The following is a 17,491-nucleotide window of genomic DNA, read 5'->3' as shown; positions in this document are numbered from 1 at the left end:
TTTTTTAATTTTTTTATTTTCACCACTTAAAAAAACCAAAAACCTAGACATATTTGGTGTCTATAAACTCGTAATGACCTGGAGAATCACAATGGCAGGCCAGTTTTAGCATTTAGTGAACCTAGTAAAAAAGCCAAACAAAAACAAGTGTGGGATTGCACTTTTTTTGCTATTTCACCACACTTTAATCTTTTTTTTTTCCTGTGTTCTAGTACACGACATGGTAAAACCAATGGTGTCATTCAAACGTACAACTCGTCCAGCAAAAAACAAGCCAAAAAAACAAGTCTCTGAGAAGAAGGGGAGCAAAAAACGAAAATGCAAAAATGAAAATACCTTGATAGAATATCAAAAGTAAAAATCCAGAAAATTACGTTGTATAAATTATATACATTTTTATTTGCATTTTGAAGTGAGAAATAAGTATTTCATCCCTCTGTCAAAGAAGACTTAATACTTGGTGGCAAAACCCTTGTTGGCAAGCACAGCAGTCAGATGTTGTTTGCAGTTGATGATGAGGTTTGCGCACATGTCAGGAGGAATTTTGCTCCACTCCTCTTTGCAGATCATCTCTAAATCATTAAGATTTTGAGGCTGTCGCTTGGCAACACCCAGCTTCAACTCCCTCCATAAGTTTTCTATGGGATTAAGGTCTGGAGACTGGTTAGGCCACTCCATGACCTTAATGTGCTTCTTTTTTAGCCTCTCCTTTGTTGCCTTGGATGTCCTGGCGGAGGGAAGGAGGTCGTCACTCAGGATTTTACGGTACATGGCTTTACGGTAGTGACTCTATTGTATTCTCAGAGTATAAAAAGTCCGGTGATGTACAGTAAGTTAGACAATGATCATGACCAATGCCTTGTCCTCTTGCTGCAAGATAAGAATAAAATACTATTTTTTTTTCTTCCAGATACTGTACCTCTGGAGATAATTTTTCCAACAATAAATTTCCAATGTAGTAAACCTTGAAAATGAAGATATTGTGGAGTTATTTTGTCTTTACCCCCAAACCCTAATGAAAATACAATTTGATTAAAAAAAAACACTACTGGTACTGCAAATAACTAACGCCTCGCACGGCTCCATCATTGGGAATAAAAAGTATGTCAGTGTTATGCAAACGAAGCTCAAGATGGATAAAAATAAATAAATGTGGTATTGTGAAAAACGTGCTTGTCTAAAGTTATCGTATAGTGCTGTAAAAAAAAAAAAAAAGCAATAAAAAAGAATTGCCATTTTTTGTCATTCCCCTAACAAAAAATAAAGGGGTTGTCTTATCTGCTGCAGCGCACCGCTCCCCTGCCTCCCAGCTTCTTGCTCTCCTGATGATTGACAGTTTAGACCGCTAGCCCAAACTATGTGTTGTCCCATGCTGTTAGCTGAGACGGCTTTCCCTCTGCAAGGGGTCTAAAATGGGTCGAATCCAGCGCCTGAAAAAACGCTAAGGCTATATTCACACTTTGCGGATTTTGCTGCGGATCCGCAGCGGATTTGACCGCTGCAGATCCGCAGCAGTTTCCCATGAGTTTACATTTCAATGTAAACCTATGGGAAACAAAAAACGCTGTGCACATGCTGCAGAAAAATCCGCGCGGAAACGCTGCGGATTACATTCCGCAGCATGTCACTTCTTTTCTGCGGATTTTCACCTGCTCCAATAGAAAACTGCAGATGAAAATCCGCAGAAGAAAACGCAGTAAAAACCGCGATAAATCCGCAGTAAAAACCGCGATGGGTTTTCACTGCGGATTTTGCAATTCTGCTGCGGAAAAATCCTCAGTGGAATCTGCAGAGTGTGAACATAGCCTAAGGGGTTGGCCAGGTTTTTAATAACGATGACCTATCCAATATCTGGTGGGGGTGCTATACCTGGCTAATCAGCTGTTCCCTGCGCTGGCCAGAAGTGCTCAGCTCCACTGCATAGCTCCACCAACTGCATTGCATCGATTGCTGCCAGCACTTGGAACAGCTGATTGGCAGGGGTGCTGGGTGTCGCACTCCTAAGTAAGTCTCAGACAACTTCTTTAATAACTGCTGACAAGAATGGACACGTGCATTTTTATTAGTGATGAGCGAGCGAGTGTGCTCAGATTAGGTGTTATCTGAGCATGCTCGAGTGCTATTAGAGTATCTTTGCGTGTTCGAATACTATGTTTGAGTCGCCGTGGCTGCATGTCTCGCAGGCAATCCCTGCATGTGAGGTGCAGTCATGGACCATACATCTTTTTCACATCATGGATACAGGTAATTCACTGCTTACAGTAGTGTCTCTGACTTAAATGTATATTATATAGAATAATTACAGAGTGATCTATTTCACATGTTTATTTCTGTTAATGTTGATGATTATGGCTTAGAGCCAATGAAAACCCAAAAGTCATTATCTCAGTAAATTGGAATAATTAACAAAAATCAACTGTAAAGGCTTCCTAAGCTTTTAAAAAGGTTCCTTAGTCTGTTTCAGTAGCTCCACAATCATGGGGAAGACTGCTGACTTGACAGATGTCCCGAAGGCAGTCATTGACACACTCTACAAGGAGGTAAGCCACAAAAGGTCATTGCTAAAGAAGCCGGCTGTTCACAGTGTGCTGTATCCAAGCATATTAATGGAAAGTGGAAGGAAAAAGTGTGGTAGAAAAAGATGCACAAGCAACCGGGATAACCGCAGCCTTGAAAGGATTGTTAAGAAAAGGCCATTCAATAACATGGTGGAGTTTCACAAGGAGTGGACTGCTGCTGGAGTCATTGCATCAAGAGCCGCCACACACAGACGTGTCCAGGACATGGGCTACAAGTGTCACATTCCTTGTGTGAAGCCACTCATGACCAATAGACCACGCCAGAAGCGTCTTACCTGGGCCAAGGAGAAAAAGAACTGGACTGTTGTCAGTGGTCCAAGGTGTTGTTTTCAGATGAAAGTAAATTTTGCATTTCATTTGGAAATCAAGGTCTGGAGGAGTGGAGGCCACAATCCAAGCTGCTGGAGGTCTAGTGTGAAGTCTCCACAATCGGTGATGGTTTGGGGAGCCATGTCATCTGCTGGTGTAGGTCCAATGTGTTTTATCAAGACCAAAGTCAGCGCAGCCGTCTACAGCAGGGGTCCCCAACTCCAGTCCTCAAGGCCCACCAACATGTCATGTTTTCAGGATTTCCTTAGTCTTGCCCAGGTAATAATTGCATCACCTGTGCAATGCAAAGGAAATCCTGAAAACATGACCTGTTGGTGGGCCTTGAGGACTGGAGTTGGGGACCCCTGGTCTACAGGACATTGTAGAGCACTTCATGCTTCCCTCTGCCGACAAGCTTTATGGAGATGGAAATTTCGTTCTTCAGCAGGACTTGGCACCTGTCCACACTGCCAAAAGTACCAATACCTGGTTTACAAACAACAGTATCACTGTGCTTGATTGGCAGCAAACTTGGAGTGCCCCCAGACACAGGGCCACGAGTTCTCGGTACCGGGCCTCTCTGGTTCGGTTCTGAGGCTGTCACGGTGGCTAGACCCGGTCCACGACCCTGCTAAGGGGCGTCCAATAAAAGGGGATAAGAGTCTGTCAAGGTTTCATGACGCCACCTGTGGTGTTCGGTCAGGGTGACCGACGCTGCTGTGGGGTCCGCTGGGGTGATGGAATGGCAGCTGGATGGTATACCTTCCCACAGGTGGAGTATGTCCCCAGGGCTTCCCAGTAAGGTGGATGGTGATGGTGTGAGGTGCAGGCAATAACGAGGACACAGGGTTGCAGTCTCTTTACCTCTTTACTGTAGACTTCAGGATCCACAATCCAGAGCACAGTTAACAGGGCTATCTGAGACCGGCCGGTCCGATGGGCACATCCAGAGTTCCCTTTGCAGGTGGAAATCGTTGCCTACCACTAGCGCCTGTGTGTTGTAGTCCTACCCTGCTGAGCATTCGGAATAGTCCTCACAACTTCTGTTCTCGTTCGTTCGTTCTTTCTAATGTGTTCCAGATGTTACTAGTTTCTAACGTCCCCCAGTATGTTTTGGCTAGGACGCACCTGTATGATGGGAAGGCCTGGAGGTCTTCCGGGACCCTAGAGACGCCCCTCTCCCACTGTTGCCCCCTATGTCTTCGTAGGTGTTTAGGTGAGACAGCCAACCTATAATTAACTGTCCTGCGGAGTTTGAAGTAAAGCGTAGAGTCAGTTACTCCCTCAGTGTTCCGGCCACAGGCTACGCGCCTCAGTAGGATGTTGCCTCGGTCTCACGGCACGACTCCTACTGGCTCTCCTTTGTGCTTGATCTCGTTTCTCACTGTCTCACAATATCCTTCGCTTCGTGTCTCTTTCTTAGGATACCGCCGCAAGGTGTGCAGGCGCGGTTCCGTAACGTTCTGTTCTGGTCGCTTGGTGCCTGCCAGGTTCCCACGCCTGACAGGGACCCCCTGTGTCTTCTCCCTGCAACACCCCCTGCCACGGGATGTTGCCTGAATCTAGCCCAGTCAGCTTCTGACTAACTTTCTAGCCAACCCCTAGTTTTACCAGTGTGAGGAGGGGCCCAATAAATAAAGCCTTTTGCTCCCCCTAGTGGCCGGAGTGTGAAGTGCAATGTGTGCTGGTGATACCTGGTCAGTAGAATTCCTACAGTGCCATCAGACGTACCATCACTCCCCTTAGTGGCAGTGTCATACTGCAACGACCAGGTCTCTGGGGCGCTGCAAACTCACCTGACCTTAATCCCATAATCTATGGGGTATTGTCAAGAGGAAGATGAGAGACACCAGCCCCAACAATGCAGACGAGCTGAAGGCTACTATCAAAGCAACCTGGGCTTCCATAACCCCTCAGCAGTGCCACAGGCTGATCGCCTCCATGCCACGCCGCAGCGATGCAGTAATTGATGCAAAAGGAGCCCCGACCAAGTATTGAGTGCATTTACTAAACATACATTTCAGTAAGCCAACATTTCGGCTTTTAAAATAATTTTTTCATGCTGATGTTATAAAGTATTCTAATTTACTGAGATAATGACTTTTGGGTTTTCATTGGCTGTAAACCATAATCATCAACATTAACAGAAATAAACACTTGAAATAGATCACTGTGTGTAATGACTCTATAAAATATATGAGTTTCACTGTTTGTTTTGAAGAACTGAAATAAATTCACTTTTGGACGATATTCTAATTTAGTGAGAAGCACTTGTACCTTATCTGAGCACGCTCATCACTAATTTCTACGTGAAAACAACTTGTTGCGCACATGTTCAGGATTTTGACCACTTTAGTGGTTAATAGAAATGACCTGACCGTTCTTCAGGTGGATTTTGCTCGTATGACGCTCATCACTCTATATAAAAACGGTCAATAAAAGCCCTGCAGCAAAGATGATGCAAAAAAAAGAACCAAAAAGATACCTAAAAAAGACGCTTCAGGGTAAAAAATCACCAGTTAACGAGATGTCCATTAGATGTTATGCGCACGCACCCAAACGTCGCCCAGTTGTTCGATTTCACAAGCGTTTAACCATTTACTAACATGTTTATGTTTTCAGGAGGGTTTATAACACCAGCTCTGCAAAAAAAAATAAAAACAAAGCGCCCCCCTATGACTATGTGCATGGAAAATTTAAGGTCAAATGGCAGAATTAAAAAATAAAAAGGCCTGAAATTGTCTACAGCGCCAAGGGGGTGACTTTTTAGTGATCTCAAAAACTCCTGCTCCACCACTTCATCACTCACTTTATTATGGGGGAACTCTACCTATCATAGCACAAGGGGTGTGTAGACTTTTGCCTGCCACAACCTCCTCTTCCCCGAATAAGGGGGCACATGAATACAAAAGAAAAAAAAAAGAGAAATATTCTGCGCATGCGTAGACAAGGAAGCGCATGACTAAAAAAGAAAAAATATATATATTCTGCGCATGCGTAGACACAGTGCCAGCCCTGCCTGATACACATCACGTGACTACAGTGAGGGCGGAAGAGTTACACGGAAAGAGAGCCGGGTGGAAACAGGAAGTGAGAGCCCGGTTCCGCATCCGGTCTTTCTCTCCTCCTCCCTTCTCTCTGTAAAAGCAACATGGCCTCGTTTGAGCAGATGAGAGCAAATGTGGGGAAACTACTGCGGGGAATCGACAGGTGATTACCGGGGCTGTGTGGTATTTTGGGTAGAGCATGGACACCTAGTGATGCCGGATGCTATTACTCTCTGTTATCTGCCACAGCACGGTATATTAGTGATCACTAAGTAATGGCACCTTGTGTTTCCGTTCTTTGCTGGCAGTGAATGGAAATAGTTAGTGCTTCCCATTCACTGACAGCAGGCAGAGTTCCTGACAGCGAAATGCACAAGAGTTATTGGAAGTGACCGGTGTTTTCTTGACATAATAGATCATAAACTATGGAGACCGCAGGATCCATGGAAAGTTACCAAGAAGTTAGATCGTAAAGGAGATGTCCCCTATGCACAGGATATAGGATGATGACGGGGGGCTTCACTGATCCCTATAGTGTACAAGGGTCTCCTGCCCCTATTTAGGAGACGTGACCACCGCTACATACAGGAACCAGGGTTCAAGACCCCCGTTTTAGTGATCGATGGGGTCCCTGCGATCAGACACGATGCTATAATCAGCGGCAGCAGGAGGATTATTGTCTGCAGTCGCTTTTTGGTATTGGAGCGGTGGGATGGGGCGCTGATTTTTAACAAATAGACATAAAAATTATGTACTGTGAAGTTCTCCAGGAGAGGAACGTTCTCCTATCTACCCTCTATCGTTCCTCCGGGCAAAAAGAGAACAAATTACTTTACAAGAAGATTTTTATTTATTTTATTTTTTCCCCCCCCCCAGGTACAATCCTGAAAATTTGGCCACTTTAGAGCGTTACGTGGAGACCCAGGCTAAGGAGAACGCCTACGACCTGGAAGCAAATCTGGCTGTACTGAAACTGTGAGTGTCCTCTGCGTGTCACAAGCTAATCACTAGTGCTGAGCTGGCGTCCATGAATGAGGTGTTATCTGAGCATGCTCGGGTGCTGACTGAGTGTCTTCAGCGTGCCTGAATAATATGTTTGAGTCCCCGCGGCTGCATGTCTCGTGGCTGTTAGACAGGAACAACACATGCAGGTATAGCCTGTTTGTTAGTCAATCCCAGCATGTGTTGTGGCTGTCTTAACAGCCATGAGACATGCAGCCGCGGGGACTCGAACATAGTATTCAAGCACGCCGAAGACACTCGGTTAGCAGCCAAGCATGCTCAGATAACACCTCACCAAAGCACGTTCTCTCATCACTACTAATCTGCATAAAGCCAAATTCACATGACCGATCTGTGTAAAAACTGACCAAGGTAATTAATTTGGGGTGTTGAGATGAGCAGTTTAATTTTTTTAATTTTTTTGTTAATAGACTGAAAAAATTGCAATATTCACTAGTTTCCTTCTTGTGTCCTACTATGAGATTCGCTGCGGGCGCACACAAAAAAAATCCAAACTCAACTGTATCGCATCCGATTTTCATGGATACGTTACAATTCTTTTACAAAGGAAACTGTATTTTATTTCTTCTAGATTTGTAGTATCTGCTGATGTAAAAACAGAGGACAATCTTCTCTTATTTCTGGATGAATCTATCTATCTATCCCATATCTATCTATCTATCTATCTATCTATTTATCTATCTATCTATCATCTATCTATCTATCCCATATCTATCTATCTATCTATCTATTTATCTATCTATTTATCTATCTATCTATTATATATCTATTATATATCAATCAATCTATCTATCTATTTATCTATCTATCTATTTATCTATCTATCTATTTATCTATCTATCTATTTATCTATCTATTTATCTATCTATCTATTATATATCTATTATATATCAATCAATCTATCTATCTATTTATCTATCTATCTATTTATCTATCTATCTATTTATCTATCTATCTATATATCTATCTATCTCAAACAAACACACACACACCCACCCTATTAATGGGAAGTTGTTTCCTCCTTGTTTCACACCATGTTTTTCAGGAGCTCACGTGACTAGTTTTCTGGGGAAAAGAAAAATGGATGCAAACATCTTCTTCCATAGACTGCAATGATGTAAAAAAAATAGTTTTTCTTCCATTTTATTCATTTCTGGAGGACACTGATCAGCAGGACCGGACATTGCACTGTGCAGAGGCCGTTCTCAGTGACTTTAGCTCGGCTCCTGTTGAAGTGAATGTGATCGGTGCTCCGCAGAGTGACTCCCCTCACACTCAAAATTGCTTAAAGGGGTTGTCCACTACTCGGACGACTCCTTCTCAATTTCTGTATCCCCAAATGTAAAAATAAAATCCTCCTATACTCCCCTCCGGGGCTGGTTCCGGGTCTCCCTTGGAAAACTGCTGCTGCTGCTCTCACTTCCTCCAGATGTTCGTTTCCTCCGCAGGAACTGATTGGCTGCAGGGCTCATATGACATAAAAGTGTCACAGGAGACCAAGGGGCCAACATTGCTGGAACGGCGTCTGCACCGGAGGGGAGTACTGGATGTTTATATGAAGGCAGATAATTGAGAAGCAGTTGTCAGCGTAGTGGACCGACCCTTAATTGTCCGTTTAATTTACCTCTTTCTGGTCTAACTTTTTTTTAATTTCTTTTAATTTGCAGCTATCAGTTCAATCCAGCTTTTTTCCAGACTACAGTCACCACTCAGATCCTGCTCAAAGCTCTGACCAACCTCCCGCACACAGACTTCACCCTGTGCAAATGTATGATTGACCAGACCCATGTATCCTTCCTGGAGCCTCTGGACGGAGTACGCGACCGCGTGCTCAACACTAGTGATGAGGGATCGTGCTCGGATATGGTGTTATCTGAGCATGCTCAGGTCCTAACCAAGTGCCGTGCCTGGATGTCTCGCGGCTGTTCAACAGGCACAACACATGCATGGATTGCCTGTTTGTTAGGCAATCCTTGCAAGTGTTGCTGCGAGACATGCAGCCGCGGGGACTCAAACTTATTTTTTGAGCCCGCCAAAGACATTCGGCTAGTACCCAAGCATGATCGGATAGCACCTAGCCCTTAAAGGGCCAGTCCATCAGTTACCAGATAGGTGATGAGCGTCTGATCGCTTCATATCCACCGATCACAAGATCAGGGCTTACGTTTGCTTGAAGCGCTGCCTCTTCGGTCGTTGTCGAGCCCTGTAATCCGCTTTCTCCGTCAGTCCCATAGTCCTTGCAGCCTGTACGAGTGCCCGCAGCTCCATTCAAGCGGGAGACACCGGATCCCCCCGTTCTTGTGATCGGTAGGACCCCTGGCGATCAACTTCTCACGTGTCTTATCGATAGGTTATGAGTTTGGAATTGCCATGTGGCACCGTCTTTTCTGCCATTTGCACTTTTTCTTTAATATATCGACTCTCAGCAAGAAGAGCGTCCAATCAGACAGATCCTGTATCTGGGGGATCTGCTAGAGACCTGCCACTTCCAGGCATTTTGGGTAAGTGTCCCCCTTCCTATAAATCATTGGTCAGGTGTGAATGTCTTCGGGTTTATCTCTCCTCTGATGCTTTCTTTTTCCTTTCTGTGGCGTCTCCGCAGCAAGCGCTGGACGAGAATCTCGATCTTCTTGATGGCATCGCTGGGTTTGAGGACTCTGTTAGAAAATGTAAGTATTGTTAAAAGGTATTTAAATGGGTACAACAATCTGTACTGATCAATATCCTATATCATCGGGGGAGTTTGAGCTTCGTTTCTGTCCCCAAGACACACATTCTCTACTCTACTAGAGGTAAATGATAAAATTCTGTTGGCTGCCACCTCCTCCACGACCCACTCACTGAAGGCGGCTTATTGAATTCAATGGAGGCTGTAAAAACACTTCAGAGAGCGCCCCCCTATGGCGGTGACAGAATTGTATCATTTAAAGGGAAGGTTCACAATTGAACATCTGGTGATTCAGAGCGATGCGATGCAGAAGCCTCGTTGCTCCTATTCCCAAAAATGTAAAGTTCTGAAGGTGGAATCAGGGATGCAAAGATTTCTCACTCTGGAGGGCATAGACCACTATCAGGGACACCTTCTGATATGCCCGTGACAGGTAAAATAACCCTTTCCTGCACCCTGATGTAACAGTAAGTCTAGGGACCTAGGTAGTTGAAGCACCTTGCCTTACTATTGCATCCAGGTAATTGCTCAGAGACTGCCCTTGTATCAGGTTCCCATTAAACACTGAGATATACACACCCTGAGAGGTGTAGAAACTACAAGTCCCTATGGTTTTTTGGGTTGATGCAAAGATTAAGGGCTCGTTCTCTTCTTTGTGTAAATCAGTCGAGTGCAATCCAGTAAAAATAAAAATTGCATTGCAATGTTATTCAATGAGTCAGTGCTCGTCTGCGAGTTTCTTCTCTGCTCAGATCGGGCTGAAGAAAAGATTGTAGCACGCTGCGAGTCGCCGCATATGTCGGACAAGACTCGTCAATGGGTGCGAGAAAAAAATCTATCCTGTCCAATTTTTACACACATCTCTCAAAAGAAAGCTGACATTTCGTCAGCCAAGTACAGTAAATTCACAGCCCGAACCGTCAGAAAAGAATAGCTAGAAAAGATATATAATCAGTGCTGTGCTTTTGTAGTTTTCTTTGCTTGTGTTTAATAAATTAATACAAAATATGGCGTTGGATCCCCCTTATTTTTAATAACTAGCTGAGGCAAAGCAGACAGCTGTGAGCTGGTCTTATTAGTCTGGGAAGGGGCCAAAAACCATGGAGCTTCCCAGACTATTAATAACAGCTCACAGCTGTCTGGTAAGCCTTTACTAGTTATTAAAAGGGGGACCTAAAAAAAAAAAAAGACGTGTGGTCCCCCCTGTTTTTAATAACCAGCAAAGGCTAAACAGACAGCTGCGGGCTGATCTTAATGGACTGGGAGAGGTTATGGATATTGTCCCCTTCCCAGACTAATAAGAGCATCCCTCAACTGCATCAGAAATGGTGCATCCATTCGATCCGCCAATTCTGGCACTTGGCTACGGCCATTTCCAATTGCCCTGATGCAGTGGCAACCGGGGTAATGGCTTTGGGTTTGATGTCAGTTGTGTAATGTTCGCCGACATCAAGACCAGGGGCTCGTAATGGAGAGGCATCTATCAGACACCTCCATTACTAACCCCGTAGTTAAAATAAATAAAAACACACACAGAAATGTCCTTTATTTGTATAAATCTACATTTGTTTCCGACAAAAACCCTGTTTTACCTATTTATTACCAAAAAAAAGTAATCCACAGCGGTCCGCTGAAGTCCATATGTAGGTCCCACGATGATCCTTGTCTTTTTCGTCCAGTGTATAGATTCCCCTTTCAAGGAACATAGCTCCATAGACTGGAGCTGCAGTCACTGCCAGTTCTCACGTTGTGGCACTCGAGAACCCGTGACGTCAGTAAGTTTCCTGTAGTTCACAGCCGCTGCCCTGCAGAAACCTTACTGACGTCGCCACTCACAGTGTAAGAGCTTACTGCTGGTTCTCACGCTGCACATCAACCCCAAAATCATTACCCTGATTGCCACCGCACCAGGGAAATCTGGAAGAACCGAAGCTAAGCGCCGGAATTGGAGCATCTAATGGATGCGCCATTTCTGGTGCGGCTGAGGGTTGGCCTTATTAGTCTGGGAAGGGGCCAATATACATGGAGCTTTACAGCCTATTTATATCAGCCTTTGCTGGTTGTTAAAAAAAAAAAAAAAAAAAAAAGCGGGGAGCCCGGTAATTTTTTTTTTTTTTTGGTCCCCCTTTTTTAATAACCAGTAAAGGCTAAGCAGACAGCTGGTGGCTGATATTAATGACGCTCCATGGATATTGGCCCCTTCCCAGACTAATAAGATCAGCTCACAGCCATCTGCTTTCCCTTAGCTGATTATTAAAAATAATGGGGACCCCACACCATTTTTTAAATTAATTTATTAGCAAAATACAAGTACAGAGAACGACACACGCAAAGCACTGATTATATATCTCACCGACCTCTAATCTATCCATCTATCTATGTCTGCATATAAGATTGATATATTAGTTTAAAAACTATCTGTAAATGACATGGATAATGACAGTGTGTAAAGGCTGATGTTAAAAACGCATTGCATACGGATGCTAGTTCACAAAAATCACATTGCACTCTCATGACACTTCTCTGGATCAATATCGGTGCGATTTTTATTTTTTATTATTATTATTTATCTTGGCTCATCACTTGCTGCGGTTGGAATACCACTTTATCATCTCTGCACGAACCATCAAGAAATGTTGTTCATAACATAATTTTGGAAATAATTTGAGCAAACAAAATGCTAGTTATACTACAGTCACCCCCAAGTTGGACCCCTGATAATAATTCAGGGACTTCTCTCTGCTAAAATATGAATCCAGTCACGTCCTATTCTAAGCTTCTCGTTCTGTTTCCGATAGTTATCTGCCATGTTGTGGGGATCACCTACCAGCACATTGACCGGTGGCTTTTGGCTGAGATGCTCGGAGATTTGTCAGGTACGTGGCAGGAAGGGAGATGAATGCTGCATATGGCGGCGCATGTGTCGCCCATCTACATCCACGTGATGCCTTCTGACCTTCTCTATTGGAGAGGTTGTATGAGGTTGGCATTGTATCTAGAATTGCAGCTCCGCTCTGTTCACCGTCGTAGGGCTGAGCTGTAATACCAGACACGGCCTGTGATCGGTGATGGCTGCTGTCTCTTACAACCCCTTTAAGGTATTGCTATAAGGGGTTTGTGTAGATCTTTACACCCCTCTGCCGGTGGGGATTACATGTTCATTATTACTTCTCTCCCAGAACCCCAACTCAGAGTCTGGATGAGCAAATATGGCTGGACGGAAGCCGAAAACGGCAAGATCTTCATCTGTAACCAGGAAGAGAACATCAAACCCAAAAATATTGTGGAGAAGATCGATTTTGACAGTAAGTTATAAGTAACTGGGAGAACGAAAGCTCCAATCTCATTGACTATGACAGACCGCTCCCCCCTTTTTTTTTTTTTTTTTTTTCCACTCTGCATCATTATAGTAAATCAACCTAATAAAATACACCCCCTGACCAATTGTCAAAAAAAAAATCTGCATGATTTACGTGCAGATTTGTTATGGATTTTGGGTCAGTTTCGATACCCCGCGCGTATCGCCCATGGTTAAAAGGGGAGATAATTAAACAAATGATACTTAAAGTGTAACCATCAAGTTAATTTTTATTTCAGAAATCAATAATACACATGATGATAAGCAACTTTGTAATGTATCTGATCAGAGAAATCTGCTTCTTTCTTCTTCTGGAATGAGATTTCACTTTCAGTATTCTCAATTCATGAAAGTGAAAGATCAGAACAGGAGGAGAAAGAAGCAGATTTCTCTGATCAGATATATTACAAAGTTGCTTATTTTCATGAGTACTATTTATTTTTAAAATTAAAATTTTAACGACGGTCACACTTTAAATGTGCATTTTACTGCTCCTACTTTAGAGCCAGTTTTTGTCTTTTTCAGCTGTAAAATCTTATTAAATTCCCAAACCCACCAAGGGTGGAAGACATCTATGTACAATATTTAGATATGTAGACTGTGAGATTCTAGTCACATCGATAGTGTATAGAAATAATATTGTATGTTTAGATATAAAAAGTTAAGTGTGTGTATGTGAGGCTTATTATTTTCTTCTCTTTTTATCCACAGGTGTCTCCGGAATCATGCAATCTTCTCAGTGATTTTCTAATTGAAGAAAATAAACTTTATTTTATGTACAGTCCGAGTGTTACATCCATTGAATAAATGCGGTGAATTAATCGCTTGTCATAATCTTCTGTGTGTCACAGGACACATAAGCTAAAAGCAAGGTTTCAAGGTTCAGTTTGAGAGTGTACACACACAAAGTTTGGGCACCCTTGGCCTAAATTACTGTTGTTGTATTTTATGCATTATATATATATAATATATATATATCCATCTTTTAAATTTTTTAAATTACAATAAGGAAAATGGGCCGATGCAAAAGTTTGGGCAGCACCCCCTTTTGAAAGTATCACAGCTTGTAAATGCTTTTTGTAGCCAGACAATAGTCTTTCAATTTTTGTTTAAGGGATTTTCATCTATTCTTCTTCCAGATCTGTGTGACTCCTGGGTCGTCTTGCATCCTCTGTTATATTGAAGTCTGGCCAAAGATTTTCAATGATGTTCAGATCACGGGACTGTGAGGGCCGTTGTAAAACCTTCAGCTTGCGCCTTTTGAGGTCATCTATTGTGGATGTTGACGTGTGTTTAGGATCATTATCCATTTGTAGAAGCCATCCTCTTCCTCTTTTCAACTTCAGCTTAATTACAGATGGTGTTATGTTTGCACCAAGAATTTATTAAATTTCATTGAATCCATTCTTCCCTCTACCCGTAAAATGTTCCTCGTGCCGTTGGCTGCAACACAACCCCAAATCATGGTTGATCCACCCCCATGCTTGATAGTTGGGGGATGTTCTTTTCTTGAAATTCTATTCCCTTTATTCTCCACACATAACTTTTCAACATTGTGGCAAAAGAATTCTATTTTAACCTTCTCGGTCCACAGGACTTGTTTCCAAAATGCATTCAGGCTTGTTTAGGTGTTCTTTTGCATTCTTCTTATGACTCTTCCATGAAGGCCATAGGTGTCTTTGAATAGTAGAACAATGTACCACAACTCCAGAGTCTACTAAATTTTTCTGAAGGTCTTTTGCAGTCAAGAGGGTGTTCGGATTTGCCTCTCTAGCAATCCTATGAGCAGCTCTCGCTGAAATTTTGCTTGGTCTTCCAGACCTTATTTTGACCTCCACTATTCCTGGTAACTGCCATTTCTTTATTATACAGTTAGGGTCAGAAATATTTGGACAGTGACACAAGTTTTGTTATTTTAGCTGTTTACAAAAACATGTTCAGAAATAAAATTATATATGTAATATGGGCTGAAAGTGCACACTCCCAGCTGCAATATGATAGTTTCCACATCCAAATCGGAGAAAGGGTTTAGGAATCATAGCTCTGTAATGCATAGCGTCCTCTTTTTCAAGGGACCAAAAGTAATTGGACAATGGACTCTAAGGGCTGCAATTAACTCTGAAGGCGTCTCCCTCGTTAACCTGTAATCAATGAAGTAGTTAAAAGGTCAGGGGTGGATTCCAGGTGTGTGGTTTTGCATTTGGAAGCTGTTGCTGTGAGCAGACAACATGCGGTCAAAGGAACTCTCAATTGAGGTGAAGCAGAACATCCTGAGGCTGAAAAAAAAGAAAAAATCCATCAGAGAGATAGCAGACATGCTTGGAGTAGCAAAATCAACAGTTGGGTACATTCTGAGAAAAAAGGAATTGACTGGTGAGCTTGGGAACTCAAAAAGGCCTGGGCGTCCACGGATGACAACAGTGGTGGATGATCGCCGCATACTTAATTTGGTGAAGAAGAACCCGTTCACAACATCAACTGAAGTCCAGAACACTCTCAGTGAAGTAGGTGTATCTGTCTCTAAGTCAGCAGTAAAGAGAAGACTCCATGACAGTAAATACAAAGGGTTCACATCTAGATGCAAACCATTCATCAATACCAAAAATAGACAGGCCAGAGTTAAATGTGCAGAAAAACACCTTAAGAAGCCAGCTCAGTTCTGGAAAAGTATTCTATGGACAGATGAGACAAAGATCAACCTGTACCAGAATGATGGGAAGACAAAAGTTTGGAGAAGAAAGGGAACGGCACATGATCCAAGGCACACCACATCCTCTGTAAAACATGGTGGAGGCAACGTGATGGCATGGGCATGCATGGCTTTCAATGGCACTGGGTCACTTGTGTTTATTGATGACATAAGAGCAGACAAGAGTAGGGGGATGAATTCTGAAGTGTACCGGGATATACTTTCAGCCCAGATTCAGCCAAATGCTGCAAAGTTGATTGGACGGCGCTTCATAGTACAGATGGACAATGACCCCAAGCATACAGCCAAAGCTACCCAGGAGTTCATGAGTGCCAAAAAGTGGAACATTCTGCAATGGCCAAGTCAATCTCCAGATCTAAACCCAATTGAGCATGCATTTCACTTGCTCAAATCCAGACTTAAGACGGAAAGACCCACAAACAAGCAAGACCTGAAGGCTGCGGCTGTAAAGGCCTGGCAAAGCATTAAGAAGGAGGAAACCCAGCGTTTGGTGATGTCCATGGGTTCCAGACTTAAGGCAGTGATTGCCTCCAAAGGATTTGCAACAAAATATTGAAAATAAAAATATTTTGTTTGGGTTATGTTTATTTGTCCAATTACTTTTGACCTCCTAAAATGTGGAGTGTTTGTAAAGAAATGTGTACAATTCCTACATTTTCTATCAGATATTTTTGTTCAACCCTTCAAATTAAACGTTACAATCTGCACTTGAATTCTGTTGTAGAGGTTTCATTTCAAATCCAATGTGGTGGCATGCAGAGCCCAACTCGCGAAAATTGTGTCACTGTCCAAATATTTCTGGCCCTAACTGTATTTTCAACTGAGGAAAGGACAACCTGAAAACGCCTTGTGCTATCTTCTTATTGCCTTCTGCTTTGTGGGCCTCCACCATTTTCACAGTGCTAGTCAGCTGCTTAGAAGAACCCATGGCTGCTGTTTTTGGCACAAGGTTAGAGGAGACTGGGTTGTTATAAAGCTGGAAAAACTTGCATCACCTGACCTTTCCTAACGGTGGTGAAGAAGCCATAACCCTAACAGGATAATTAAGGTCTGAAACCTTGGTCAAAGTTATCTGACAACACAGATCTCCAAAGGTGCCCAAACATTTGCATCGGCGCATTTTCCTTTTTGTAATTTTCAAAATCTTAAGCTCTTACTGACATCGGGCGTAATAGTACACCAATGTCAGACTCCCTCCCTTTGATGTGAGCTCCGGCGGTGAGACCACATCTTTCCGGGGACATGTCAGCTGTTTTGAACAGCTGACATGTGCCCATAATAGACGCGGGTGGAATCGCGATCCACCCGCGGCTATTAACCAGTTAAATGCCGCTGTCAAACTCTTGAAAGCGGCATTTAAATTGTGCCTCTGGACATCGGGACGGAAATGCGCACATCGGTGACCCTCATCATGTAATCGCGGTGCATCGGTGCGTCAGCATGACAACCTGAGGTCTCCTGGAGGCTACAGGTCTCGGAAAATGGCACAAGTTTTTTTAACAAAGTTTTGGAATTATTTTTCACCACTTTGATGAAAAAAAAGATAAAAAAAAAACCTGTCCATGTTTGGTGTCTGTGAACTCGTAATGACCTGGAGAATCAAAATGGTAGGTCAGGTTTAGCATTTAGTGAACCTAGCAAAAAAGCCAACCAAAAAACTGTGGGATTGCACTTTTTTTTTTTTTGCAATTTCACCGCACTTTGAATTTTTTTTCATGTTTTCCAGGACACGATATGTTAAAACCAATGATGTCGTTCACAAGTACAACTTGTCCTGCAAAAAACAAGCCCTCATAT

At 43.0% G+C, this 17,491-nt stretch overlaps 1 protein-coding gene across 1 annotated transcript; it reads left to right on the top strand.

Annotated features, from left to right (window-relative positions):
* The first annotated feature begins 5,960 nt into the window (after positions 1-5,960).
* EIF3K (eukaryotic translation initiation factor 3 subunit K) lies at positions 5,961-13,805 on the top strand. Its single transcript, XM_069746574.1, has 8 exons — positions 5,961-6,098; positions 6,812-6,910; positions 8,626-8,746; positions 9,385-9,459; positions 9,561-9,627; positions 12,425-12,502; positions 12,806-12,931; positions 13,696-13,805. Exons 1-8 carry the CDS (start codon positions 6,040-6,042, stop codon positions 13,725-13,727), a joined length of 657 nt encoding a protein of 218 aa, XP_069602675.1. The 5' UTR covers positions 5,961-6,039; the 3' UTR covers positions 13,728-13,805.
* Positions 13,806-17,491: the final 3,686 nt, after the last annotated feature.

This window comes from Ranitomeya imitator, chromosome 2, assembly GCF_032444005.1.
Source record: "Ranitomeya imitator isolate aRanImi1 chromosome 2, aRanImi1.pri, whole genome shotgun sequence".
Lineage (NCBI taxonomy): Eukaryota > Metazoa > Chordata > Amphibia > Anura > Dendrobatidae > Ranitomeya > Ranitomeya imitator.
Note: the sequence above shows the minus strand (reverse complement) of the source record. Positions and strands in the feature narration are given on the sequence as shown.